The sequence below is a fragment of the Aspergillus karnatakaensis genome (assembly GCF_047715665.1).
Source record: "Aspergillus karnatakaensis strain CBS 102800 unplaced genomic scaffold BJY04scaffold_13, whole genome shotgun sequence".
Taxonomy (NCBI): domain Eukaryota; kingdom Fungi; phylum Ascomycota; class Eurotiomycetes; order Eurotiales; family Aspergillaceae; genus Aspergillus; species Aspergillus karnatakaensis.
In genome coordinates this window covers 504,340-517,109 of record NW_027395725.1, presented here as the reverse complement: position 1 = coordinate 517,109, position 12,770 = coordinate 504,340, and the positions used below count along the sequence as shown (strand labels likewise).

Genomic DNA, 12,770 nt, shown 5'->3' with positions numbered 1-12,770 from the left:
TTCCAATACACTCTTAAATGAGAATCATCTCACTACCGTAACAGGAAGAACCGTACCTGCTTACAGAGATGGATTTATCATCCATCCAGAAGCCATGGATTGTATATAACCCTAGAAACTCCCACCCTCACCAAGAGAAGAAGAGCATAGAAACCACCACCCAGCAAACACTACCACACCAAACAAACTAACCACCATGTCCAACAAAGCCCTCTTCAAACCCCTCCAAATTGGGCCTATAACCCTAACCCACCGCATCGCCATGGCGCCCTTAACCCGTCTACGCGCAAGCCCAACTCGCGCCCCAACCCCCCTAATGCAAGAATACTACACTCAGCGCGCCTCATTCCCCGGGACACTACTCATCAGCGAAGGCACCATCGTCTCCGCAGTATCCTGCGGCGGATTCCCGCACGCGCCAGGGATCTGGAGCGAAGAGCAAGTCGCCGCGTGGAAGGAGATTACCGACGCCGTGCATGAAAAGGAAAGCTTTATCTTCTGCCAGCTCTTTGCGATGGGACGGGCTGCGAATGCAATTACTGCGCTTGAGGAGGGCATTGAGGTAGTTGCGCCGAGTGCCATTGCCAAAGATGATGATGAAGGAACAACAGTGCCGAGGGCGATGACTGTGACGGAGATCAAGCAGGCGGTTGAGGACTTTGCGATCGCTGCGAGGAATGCTATCCGTGCGGGATTCGATGGTGTGGAGGTGCATGGGGCGAATGGGTATCTCACCGATCAGTTCTTGCAGGATGTTAGTAATACTCGGGATGATGAGTATGGCGGGAGTGTTGAGAATAGGTCGAGGTTTCTATATGAGGTTCTGAATGCTGTTGTTGATGCTGTGGGTGCTGAGCGTGTAGGGCTTCGATTGAGTCCGTGGAGTCGCTTTGCGGGGATGGGGATGAGGGATCCGATTCCGCAGTTTTCGGACATCATTCTGAAGGCGAAGGTGCTGGATCTGGCGTACCTGCATTTGGTGGAGGGGAGGATTGATGGGGCGGAGGATGCTGATAGGCCTGGAGGATTGAATTTTGCATACAAGATCTGGGATCGGCCGGTTCTTGTTGCGGGGGGTTATACGCCAGAGAGGGCACGGAGGTTGGCTGAGGAGGAGTACCCGGATAAGGATATTGTGGTTGTCTTTGGGAGGCATTTCATCTCGAATCCAGATCTGGTGTATAGGGTGAGAGAGGGGTTGGAGCTGGCCAAGTACGACCGCAAGACGTTCTATGTTAACTCTGATGTGGGCTATGTGGATTATCCTTTCAGCGCGGAGTATCTGTCAAACGTGGAGGCACGAGCATAGCAAGTAGGTAGCTTTATGATAATCACATTCCTTTCCTACCTAGATATAGACACCCGAGCATATCACAGCCATAAAAGATCCATAGTATGTCCATTCGCAGTATGCCAACCCTTAGCCGTAGGCCAGCCCACTCACTTCAAGAACTTGCTCGCAAGACCCATCAGCCCGCTAGGGCCCCCAGTCCCCGAGCTCCCACTCATCTGACTCTTCAAGTACATCTTAAACGCGTACTCCGCCGCAGAGTTGACAGCAGATTGCTTGTCACCGTTCTAGAGGGAATCACGAATTAGCCCCTGCTCATTTACCTTTCTCACATCCACTCCCCCCCTTCAACCGGAGACAAAATAAACTTACAGCCTCCCCCTTCCCCGCCTTCTCCTCCCACATCCTCCCCGCCTGCGCCATTGCCATCCCAATGAACGCATTCTTATCCTTCCCACCGCCCGTCTCCTCTCCACTCCCCTGGTTAAACAGCTTCAGCGCCTGCAGCGCAGCACCCGCACCAAGATCCTTGCTATCGATATTCCCACCCTCTTCGTACCGCTTATGGGAGTTCACGACGCGCTCCTCGTCAATGTCGTCGTCTTCATCGTTGTTGTTGCGGCGCTCCTTCAGGAAGTTCAGAGCGGAGGAAAAGAGGCTGGGATCTTCGTTTGAGGAAGCGTGGGCGGAGGCGTGGTTCAGGGCGGGGTTGAGATCGTCTTTGTCGTCGTCTTTGTCGAAGTGGGACTTTACGGCGCCGACGAGCATGTCTTGAAAGGACATTTTGATGGTGGGTTTGTTTGGTTTGTAGGGGTTGACAAGGGATTGGGTCTTGATTGAGGGGAATTCTTGAGATGAGTGGTCAGAGGAGAGAAGGAAGAGAGGAGGATGGAGTGATGCGTTGTCTATTTATCTGGCTGATGTATGGGAGGAGGGGAGGAGGGGTATGTGGCTGGTGGAGCTTGGGATCGGAGCTATGGCGGATTCTGGTTGGGTGTGTTAGCTAACTCTGTTGGACGCTAAGTGCACAGCCACGAGAGCTGAAAGCTCAAGCCACAAAGGTGGGAGCTACGTCATCAATAAGGCATAGGTAGGTATGATTAATGTCCATTCAGTGTACAATAGATACAGAGTCAAGTAGATATGCATGGTATCACCGCTAAAATGCTGCAAGCCGCCCAAGATCCAATACAAACAATGAAAAATCACAATCACTCAGTACACTAGCAACTCATCATGCTCCTCATCGCTGTGATTCCACAACGATCTCGACTGCCGCTCCCGCTCGCTGAACAGACAGCGCCCGTCTTGATCGAGATCTGACTCCTTCACCCACTCGTTGGGTGACTGCGATTCATACGGCTGGCCCCACTGCCGTCGGTCGTATTCCATAAACCCGCCAAAGTGCTCGTCCGTATTGGCGGCCCATATGGTGCTCCCATCCGGTGAGTAGTCGGCTCCTCCAACTTCGCCGAAAAAGTCATGCACCTGTCGAGTCTTGTATGTCTGTGCGTTGACAAGTACCAACCGGTCTGCTGGCTCACAAAGCAACAGAGTGCGCGGGCCTCCACCGACTGGTGAGAATCGTAAAGAACGGTAGCCTGCGACGTCGGACTCGATCTTCTCTAGAGGGCGCCAGGTACGGACATCCCAGATAATAGCAGACTTGTCTTGATTGCTTGTGGCAATTTGCATCATGTCCGGGGACCAAGCGCAGGCGAAGCCGAAATCGCGATGGCCACGGAGAGGGTAAATCGGCCGGCCGGTGTCCGCTTCCACAACCCAGGCTTCCGGTAAGTCGCCGATGACAACCCGTAGACGGCCATCGGGCGATGTAGACGTACAATTGACCGCGCGTGCGAGCTTATGGTCGGTAAGGAAGGTGTTGGTCTCGCAATCCAGGGTCCGTATGTGGCAGTCATTTGAAGCAAAAACTCCAATAGGCGAACGAGTCGAACGGCTCGGGATGATGTCAATGTGATTGGTAATTCCGTTTTCTTCTTTCGTCACGTAACCTTGTATCCCTTTATCCTCGGCGCCCATGGCCCGCACCGCATACTCTCCATAAAAGCCACCAACGATAGAGACCCCGACAGCTGTTTTCATGGTAGAGATTTTTACAGGGCATTTGAATCCAGACTCGGCAGTAGGTTTTGACAAGTCGATAAGACATTGCAGGTCGTCATATGCTGGAACCCACGAATACAATTTCGATTCGTGTGCAAAATGCACTGTATTGTATGCAGGAACCGACATCAAATTGCGAAGCTGAAAGTGCTCGATCGTGGCCTTATGGCTGGTATACATCGACTTTCCTTGAAAGTAAAACTCCCCTTCTGGAAGAGTCGGTCCTCTTCGATGCCGCATGTGTTGAAGGTTATTGTATGGTTCGTAGCATTGATCTCGCAGTAGGCGTGCATCAGAACGTTTAACTCGCAACTTCTCCCACCAAGGGATCTGCTGGATATCGTAAAACTCCCCGTTATACCGGCTAGGGCGAACGATCTTTGCTGGCAGCGCCCACCGGATAATGTTGGATAGAGGGCTTTGGGATGAGACAGGCGGTGTAGGGGAGAGCATTGGTATCGATGCCGTAGAAGACTCGTAAAGCCATTGTGAAATGAACTGATCAATATTAAGGTTTCTCTCTTGCGCTGTAGCACAGATTAGCAACTGAGTTCGAGAACTAATGAGCATACGCACTTGTGTGAAGTAGGACAGACTCCGCGAAATGGGGATCTGCGGCTGGGTCACCTGTCGTATCCTCTGTGTCGGAGAAAGAGTTGGTGTGATCCTCGTGGGTCGAAGGTGGTTCAAAGACAGCTTCCTGGGAATTGTATGTGTCACCTGGGGTTCGGTAAAATTCATCCAAATCTATCTCTGACAGCCGTGAGCTGCTGCTGTCCGAAATTACATAATGAGAATCAGCGTCGTTCTCGCTATCGCCATGATCCATGTAGAACTTTCGCATGTCGTCATCATCTTCGAGTATTCCGAACGAGATCGGCTCGCGACGCGGTTGATGAGGCTCATCGTCCATCAAAAAATCCGTTCCGCTGTCTTCTTCGGTGTCATCGGCCGCCGTGTAGTTGTCTTGGGCGCTAGCTTCATAGACAAAGTGGCTCACATAATCTGCGATTCCCATTCGCTCCATCTGATAGTTGTTCAGAGGGGCTCCGCCTATGTCCGACAGCGCATCGGTCATTTCCGAGTCGGACATGTATAGATCCTGCAACGGAGACGAATGAGGTTCTGGGGTTTCCTGAATAGACGCGCTCTGGTGATGGTAAAAGTCCCCTGGCTCAATGACCGCGTTGACAATTTCCGAGATTGAGATTCTTGTCCTATTAATAGGCGCGTTCGGATAATGAGGTACAGACATGAAAGCGGAGAGCGCCTCATCGGACAAGGTACTTCGAGAGGCCCCAAAGCCAAAATCACCTTCAACAGCCTGCTGGAGATTGTGCGCATCAGATCCCGCAGGATGCGCTTCACTTTCTAGATCCATATTTTCAGGATGTAACCGAGAGGCACCCTCAGACGGTAAACCAAGATCGTCGCATGGCGATGGGTCTGCTATCGGCGTCGCCCGACCATCCGAATATAAGCCCGGCAGGTTGGAAGAGGATGACAGGAGGGAGGCGGACGTCGCGGAGGGCTGAAAAGCAGGCTCAGAGTGACCAGGCATTCCGGCCGCCGAGCGCAGCGCTTGGCTGCCGACAAAAGGAATAAACTACCTCACACCTTGCACAACCAGCGGGGAAAGGGACTGCGAGCTGGCGCCCGAGTGATAAGGCAGAGAGAAGTGCGCACGAGCTGGGCGAAAGCCACGGCGTGATTGGCACCGAGAGTCGTCCACGTTGCCTCGTTTAGGATCAGGGATCTTGGCTACGCAACAACCGTCCACCCCGCAGCCAGTCTTCCATCACAACCCCACGCCGGGGTAGAGTAACGATGCCGGGTTGGACGTCCAGAATAAAAGTTCGGCCGATGACTGGACGACCAGGTCGAATGCGGCTCCAAAGTTTCTTCGCGAAGGAGGGTGAGGCCTGGTTAAAGGCGCTGGCAACCCAGGCCGATAAAAATGGGGGATGATCCCAGCGAGGGGCTGGGTTGTATGTGAAACGCAGGCGGGATGGAAGTCAGAGCGCGAGAAAGGACAGAAGCGGAGTAAAGATACCAGGACCGGAGAAGAAAGCCAGAGAAAGCAAGAAGAGGCAACTACTGTCGAAAAGAATGGTCTAGGAATGCCGGACTAGCGGCACTCGGAGTGCAGGAAGATGAGGGGAAGAGACAAAGGCAACAATACTGCAGCTGAAGGCAATTTGAGTTCCAAGAGGGTGCATGACGGAGGACAACGTGCGTCCCAAGCTGTCACACGCAGCAGCAGTCCGAGAAAGGGAAAAGAGAGTGGGATCGTGGAGAAGAAAGAACAGTGGACAGTCTCTTTCAACCTCGAGGACAAAGCCATTGAAGGATTCTTAGTCAGAATCACCACACCTCATCACACTGCACAGTATATTGGACCTGTCAATCTGTACAGAGTACTCCGTACAGACTACAGACTCAAAGGTATTCATCTTGACTTAATCTCTGACAGAACTTGGCCATCTGCACGAAATCGATAATTAACTTCAGCCCGATCGCCATCCCCGCCCCTCATTTGCAGAGTTCCAGCCCGACATGCCTTGCGCCGATGATCTGCTGTGGCAAGGTTAGCTGCTTCTGGGGCAGAGTACAAAGAATGTCTACGGAGTACGGAGTAAGTAGGCGCAATATACAAGCAAGTCACTTGGTGCTTTACACTGCAATCTCCAGTAGTTCAAACCATGTGGCATCTTGGTATTATGTTTCACAGATATCGGACAACAGCAGGACTGGTACAACTCCCCTGAGTTACTATACTATAGTGACAATCAACACTTCCTATATCCAAAATAAAACTCAAGTCGAAATTTACAATGTCATGTCGTAGAATTAAAGATAGGGCACAAAAAAATATCGCGAGCGCTAATAGTCGGAAAATGGCTCATATGGCATTGGAGGGCCGACCGGGGGCTGCCATGTACCGCCTCCCTGCATCCTCATTCGGCGATCTGTCATCAAAATATTAGCTTGAATTACGCTTTAACGTCAAGTTGCAGGACATACCTTTCTCAAAGTCTCGCCATCTCTTCATCGTGATCTTGCTGCTGTCAAACTCTCCTTCACCGTCTTCGTGGCCCTTGTCCTTCTCACCCGCTGTCTTTCGAGTTTCACCCCAGCTAAAGTCGTCGAATTTCCAGTACGCGTACGTCGGTAGGACAAAGTTCCAAATCGGGAGTGAGATGAGATAAACCAACATCCACAAAACGTAGACAAGTCGATGGGCCGTCACCACAACAAGTACTCCGGGAAGACCGAGAATGAGCGCGAGCAGGACAAGCGGGATAATCTGAACGGGCCTATTGACGATAGAGGTGACGATAACGTAGATGGTAAACGATATGGCAGCCGGAAGCACGAGAGTACCAATAAGCTCAATGAAGATGACAAACTGCATACTGAAGCAGAAGGTTCCGCACAGATCTCGCACCAAAACCAGCTCCATGAGATTGTGGACGGTACTGTTGATCCAGCGACGTCGCTGGGAGAGGAGAACCATGAACTTGTCGGGTACAACTGTCTTACAAACAGCCTGGGGCACGAAAATCTGCTTGCGCTTGGGGAAAGTCCGGAGCATCAGGGTCGACAGGTATCGATCCTCACCCAGAAGCAATAGATTCTTCTTGTGCAAGGTGTCAACCACGTTTTCCGAGTAGTGCTCGACCACATCCGGGTTGGCAAGGATCGGCACCCAGTAGTTCTGCCCGCCTTTGGGCGCTTTAATGCGATACATCGAGAAACAACCTGGAAGACAGGTTACACCACCAAAGACAGACTCGAATGCTTTGGACTGGTGGTGGGAAACAAAGTACCTGTAACGATGAGCAACGGCTAGAAACAGGAAAAGGGAGATTACTTACTCAAACACCTGGATCATGGTCACCCAGCTATCGGTCTTGTTCGCAATCTTTGTCTCACCGCACAGACCCATCACCTCAGGGTCCTTGACCATGGCCGAGATCATGTGCGTCAAACTGTCAGGGAAGACCTTAGTATCTGCATCGACCATAAGTACGACCTCGTAAAAGTCGGGAGGAATTCCGGTAACGTGCAAGAGCCCATTGAACATCTCATATTCGAGCTCAGTCATTCGCTCATCGAACATGACCTTTTGCAAAAACGACATGAGGATGATCTGACTGTCTCTTTTGCCTCGGTTACCAGGCTTTCCTGTAGTTGCTTCAGCCGGTGTTCCGCATTTCACAATAATCATCATCGGGACGCGTTGTTGCTTCTCAAGAGGGAAAATGGAGTTCTCGCCGTAGTCGTAGAAACCAGCGTAGATTTTAGCCATGTTGTGGCGCTTAGAGCCTGTGGCAACAGCCACATAAGAGAATGGCTGGACTTCTTCAGGCGGAACGATAGGATCCTTCATCATTTGGAGAACAATATCCGGGGTCGAAAATTCCTCTCCTTTACCCTTGATGATACCATCACAAATAACGACGATTGACTTATGGCTGTTGGGATAATCCGTCCCTGCGATGGAGTCCAGGGTGGTTCGAATTCCGTCTTCACCCTCAGAATAACAGGTGACCAAGCACATTGCATGAGCCAATGGGAAGCCATACGGCTGCCAATCAGGAGGCGGTTGAGGGACAACAAGTTCATGTATGTAGCCGGCAGATCCCAGTCCGTCGGTTTCTGGAACGGTCGAGTACCGCGAGTCTTGAACCAAGCTGGTTCGACTCGCAGATGGATTCATACGAGAGTTGTCGACGCTCAAATTGCCACTACCATTGTGGCTCTGCCTATATACCGATTGAGAGGTACCACTAGGTACTAGTCGGGTTGTAGAGTTCTGGCTCGCCATGGTAACCCACTGGGGCTTTTGCTTTCCGCCATTGCTCACAGTATATGGGCTAGAGAATCGAGAAGTTGTTGGCAGGAAACTGGCTCGCTTACTCATGCGGTCAGCCGCACTGTGATCTGCCAGACGAGGTCCAGGACGGTAGATATCGTTTGACCAGTCTTCAATCTGTTGATTCCGAGTCTTCGAGTCGACAGCGCCCATGCTGGTTTTCTGGGCTGCAAATCGGGGAGCGAGAAACCATTGGAACAAAAGAGCAAACGCAAACTTGATGATGACGACGGACAGAATGAAAACCAGGGACACATATAGAACAACTTGAGACGCAATACAGCCAACCGTATCAGTGTCGATGCTTCCCACTTTGATGATTTGCGACAAGCATTTGCCGAGCTGCTTTTCCTCGCCGGTTTGGAAATAGTAGGTAAGGTCAACACCGCGTGTGTCCGGATTCTCGCGGAGATAGTCGAATTTTGCTGGATAATTCACTTGTTCTGTGTCAAACCACCTCAAGAGATCCAAGTCAAGGACATTGCCGGAGTAGATTGCAAGGTTTCTGCTGGTGTTCTTTGTGTCTTCCCACGTAAAATAGACATCGCCTGAACTTCGAAGGTTGTAAAAAGATCTTCGAGCAACTCGACCCGTATGACAACCCCAGCCAGGATAATATGACTCCGTCGTGTTGGGTTCGGACGAGCCATCCTGATTGAAAGCAGTGCATGGGAAATACCAGGCCAGGTCACCATCGGAATTTGTAGGGACATCGGACCCGTCGGCCAGAGTGATCAGTCCCTTGCAATCTCCGTTCACCTCTTGGAAGAAGAAACTGCCATCCTGTCCTCCATACTTGTGAGGTAGATCGTAAAGCACATTGGTGTCTTGTGGAATTCCTGCAGCAACCGGATGCTCTGACCCAGACAAGTCATACGCTTGTCCGTGGAAGATCATGTAACCGCTGCCGATTTCGTTGATCTTGAGTCGTGTAGGAGGATTGCCGCACACGGTAGCTGTGAAGCCGAACGTAAGAAAACCGACAAAAGCGGCTATCATGAGGATGATGCTGATAAGACCTATCTTCTCACGCCACGCACTCCGTTGCGCCTTCTGCGGCATCCCAAAACACTTCATGATAAAATCAGGCGCCCAAAAGGTGATGATCGAGCAGTAAGTCGTCCATAGGCTGGGAGGTCGAACCTGTTCCATGGCCTTCTGCTTTCTTTTTTCCGCCTGAGCCTCTCTTTTGGAAAGTTTTCGGGAGCCTTTCCTTTTCTTGGATCGATGTCGGGTCGGAACTCGCTCCATTGGCTTGTTGACGTTTCCATGTGCACCGTACAAGGCTTCCTTCCGCTTTGAATCCATACTCGGCGTGCTGACTGTCTCAACCTCCTGGTCTTCGTGGATCAACGGTTCGGTTCCCGTGGCAGAATTATAAGTAGGCATGTTCTGGGTCTTTTGGTGATATAGGTAGTTTGGGTGACTCGGATCGATGCGACCCCTCTCCGGCTTCACAAGGCTCTTCTTACGCCGTATGCCGCCATCATCACCCCGCTCTTCATCTATATCCCGCTGGTGTCGAGAGCTGTGCGAACGGTGGTGCCGGTGGTGTCGGGGGCTGGTGGGGTCATCGCCGGATCCTGTCTGAGACTCGCGCCGGCGTCTTCGCGAAGGTTCCCGAAAGGCTGAAGTCTCCTCCCTCCGCGGGGAGGCCTTTCCCGGCCGTTGAGGCAAAGACATGTCTACCTCTTCAATCGATCAATACAAGCGTTAGCACGACTAAGTCGATACACTAGTGCGACAGAAGCAGTTGAACAATCGCGATCACAAATAAACGAATCCCCGATGCTCTGAAATCTCTTTCCTTGCCGCGAGACAATATAACTGAACTCACCTTAAACTAGCATAGGCGATAGCGAAGCGTGAGCGATTCCGAGAATGCCTAGTGAGAGCCCCTCCCGAGGAATGCGGGCACGAAAAATCCGCGTGGAGTTTCAACACGATCTGGTATCGCGAGAACGTGGTTTCTTGAAGGAACAGGCGATACGAATTATCGATTAAGAATGTTGAGCGAATGTCGGGCGCTAGAGAACGACGGTCGGCGAGAAATAGCAATCAGGAGCGGAATCGTGGAAATAGGCTGGAAGAACAAAGCGAGCGACTGAACTGACGGTCGGGCGGCAGGTCGCCCTCGTCGAGTTCAAGTTAAGCTTAAAATCAAAGTGAGGAGGGGAAGCGAAGGTGAATGGACAGGAAGAAGAGTGATGAAGACAGGGGAGAATCAGCGGAACAGCAGAGATGGGAGCAGATTGCGGAGGTCACGCCAGTCCCTGAATGGGAGAGGTCCCTTAGTCTGGTGCCGTGGTGTCTCGTCTTTGGTTACCCTAGAGTAACAACCGTAGCGCACTTGAGGATGTGTTTTTTAGATGGAATATTTCCAATCCTGTAGGCCCCAGCAGATGCTTTGTATGCGCCAGTTGTTTACTGGTTATTATGACACTGCAGGGGAACGTTGATCTCCGCCTGCTTGTTTACGACCATACAGAAGTACCCGAGAATCACTATCCTGTGGCTCTGGTCGACGCCTGAGTGCGGTTCTCGTCCGTGGTCCGGGAAGTTTATCGCTGAGCCAAAATACACAGAACCAACGCAGATTTGACCACTACAGACATCGCAAACCCAGAGGGAAATATGCTCGAAAAACGAAGCCATCCCGGGGCGAGACGCTCTGTCGCTAGGGGCAATCGGTCGGGGTTGCCAGATGAAATTCATAAATAAATCCACTTGGCAATTCCCCACTACAAAATTACTCATACGTGAGTCAATTGGCTATGCTTTATGCACCTTTCTCAAAATAGCTTAGGCTCATTTTATCCATGAGGTCCGCCATGCGGCGCTGCAACTTAACTCTGGTCACCTGAGGCATCAAATCTTCTCCATCATCTCTCTTCGAAAATGAACATCGGGCAAAGGCCTTTTCGAAAAACCGAGGTTGAATATCTTCCTTTAATGAGTGGTACATTCCTTTAATGAGTGGTACATTCCTTTAATGAGTGGTACAACATAATGTAGCTCAGCAACGAACTACCTCGAGCTTCCTACTCAGGGTACTAGGTAGTCTTCCACGGAACAAGTGCTCGTTTTCAGGCGCTACTTTTATAGCAGCCAATTGCCTAGCAGCACTCCAGCCGCGACCCTATGGGCCGCGCTAAGGCTAAGTCCTTTGTTCCCAAGGTTAGGCTAGAAAAATTCTTATGCACATGTCTCCTGGATACCTATCAGGTTATGCCTAATATAGGTGAGACACCTGGGTCCTGTTGTACTTCTTGTCTTCTTCGCCACCTTTGAACTCCAAGCTCAGTTCTGGATGATAGTATGTGCCTTGAAATCAAGCAGACATCCGCGGGAGAGCAGCCAAAGGCCCAGAGCATGAAATATAATATCTCCACTTAGCACCAAATATTAATAACCTACAAAAGATTGAAGGTAATTTGCGAAGTGGGCACGACGGGAAGATCAAGGGGAAAGGGGTGAACCGTGAATCCAGCTCATCAGAACTCAAAATCCTCGCTTGCGAGGTCCGGAGTATACAACCTCTGGCATCGTACGGTGACAGCCATGTTCTAACCCATTGATCTATCCTTATAGCTTTGGTTATCCAAAATATCTACCCTAGCATTGCTGAGAAGCTGCGGCGATGAGAAGCAATCGAACTATATTCGGGTACGAAGCCGGACAGTTCCTTTGGCCTTCAGCCTCTCAAATCAATATATATTGTCGATCATCAAGAGACTTATGTAAAAGATTCTTGATCCAACCCTCGAATCGAACGTTAGGGTAGACTAATGAGAGGTCACGTCTGAAGTCAGGTCCTTCTTTCGACTTCATTTCTCAAGTAAGCGAACTTATCTGATCTGTCCATGGGGCGTCGCGATCTGATATCTGAAGTAAGGACTGTAAAAAGGTCAAAACAAACCACTTCTTTAACCAGGCACGTCCGCGACATAACAAGCTCTAGAAGAGCTTCTGTATGTATAAACTAGGTCAGCAACCTCTCCCCAAGTGATCCCGTAAGGATTTCATTGTTCCTTCTCTCAAATGTAGGCGACTCCAACAACTGGGTTCAGCATTGCCCGCAGTTCCGAAACCCGAGTCTTATCCTTGTTCTCCACATTCGTAGTAGTAGTCTGACAACCTGATTTTGTGACTGTATGTTTGCTCGCCCCCAAGGTGCAATGTTTCAACAAAACTTTGATAGTATCACAGTGCGACCACAGTCGACCTGGGTGTGTGCAGCAGCAGCCATACCATTGGATCTTCCATTGCCGGAGAAGATATAGCCGACGGGCAAAAGCGCCCCAGAATGTGGCTCGGGCTCACCTGAACGCTGGAGTCCGCTGGTGGAGCGACCATAAACCTCCCGCTGCATTTGGCTATTTGTCCGGTAAACATTTCTCAATTCGAAGTACTAAGCGCCTGCAAGCCGCCTGTAACCTGTAACTTGTAAGTTGCCTAACAACATGAAGGTAC

General features: G+C 50.8%; 4 protein-coding genes across 4 annotated transcripts; 1 reads left to right on the top strand and 3 right to left on the bottom strand.

The window, feature by feature from the left end:
• Positions 1-1,653, top strand: BJY04DRAFT_24639 (alkene reductase). The gene has a single exon (XM_073719997.1). It carries the CDS (start codon positions 197-199, stop codon positions 1,307-1,309), a length of 1,113 nt encoding a protein of 370 aa, XP_073573611.1. The 5' UTR covers positions 1-196; the 3' UTR covers positions 1,310-1,653.
• On the bottom strand, positions 1,441-2,074 carry BJY04DRAFT_216137 (uncharacterized protein; the record flags this gene model as incomplete). Its single annotated transcript, XM_073715643.1, has 2 exons — positions 1,441-1,578; positions 1,664-2,074. The coding sequence occupies 2 exons, from the start codon at positions 2,072-2,074 to the stop codon at positions 1,441-1,443; spliced, it is 549 nt and encodes a 182-aa protein (XP_073573610.1).
• A 316-nt stretch (positions 2,075-2,390) lies between these two features.
• On the bottom strand, positions 2,391-5,102 carry BJY04DRAFT_184425 (WD40 repeat domain-containing protein). The gene is made up of 2 exons (XM_073710611.1): positions 3,995-5,102; positions 2,391-3,945 (listed from the first exon to the last, which is right to left on the bottom strand). The coding sequence occupies exons 1-2, from the start codon at positions 4,977-4,979 to the stop codon at positions 2,507-2,509; spliced, it is 2,424 nt and encodes an 807-aa protein (XP_073573609.1). The 5' UTR covers positions 4,980-5,102; the 3' UTR covers positions 2,391-2,506.
• A 1,199-nt stretch (positions 5,103-6,301) lies between these two features.
• chsF (chitin synthase CHS3) lies at positions 6,302-9,980 on the bottom strand (the record flags this gene model as incomplete). The annotated part of the gene is made up of 3 exons (XM_073715642.1): positions 6,302-6,387; positions 6,443-7,248; positions 7,297-9,980. The coding sequence occupies 3 exons, from the start codon at positions 9,978-9,980 to the stop codon at positions 6,302-6,304; spliced, it is 3,576 nt and encodes a 1,191-aa protein (XP_073573608.1).
• Positions 9,981-12,770: the final 2,790 nt, after the last annotated feature.

What these genes read in the sequence shown, in the direction of transcription:
- BJY04DRAFT_184425 (XM_073710611.1), bottom strand. Translation starts at nt 4,979, where the DNA reads ATGCCTGGTCACTCTGAGCCTGCTTTTCAGCCCTCCGCGACGTCCGCC. An exon ending in GTCTGTCCTACTTCACACAA is followed by an intron (nt 3,946 to 3,994) that starts GTGCGTATGCTC and finishes TCTGTGCTACAG; the next exon opens with CGCAAGAGAGAAACCTTAAT.
- BJY04DRAFT_24639 (XM_073719997.1), top strand. Translation starts at nt 197, where the DNA reads ATGTCCAACAAAGCCCTCTTCAAACCCCTCCAAATTGGGCCTATAACC.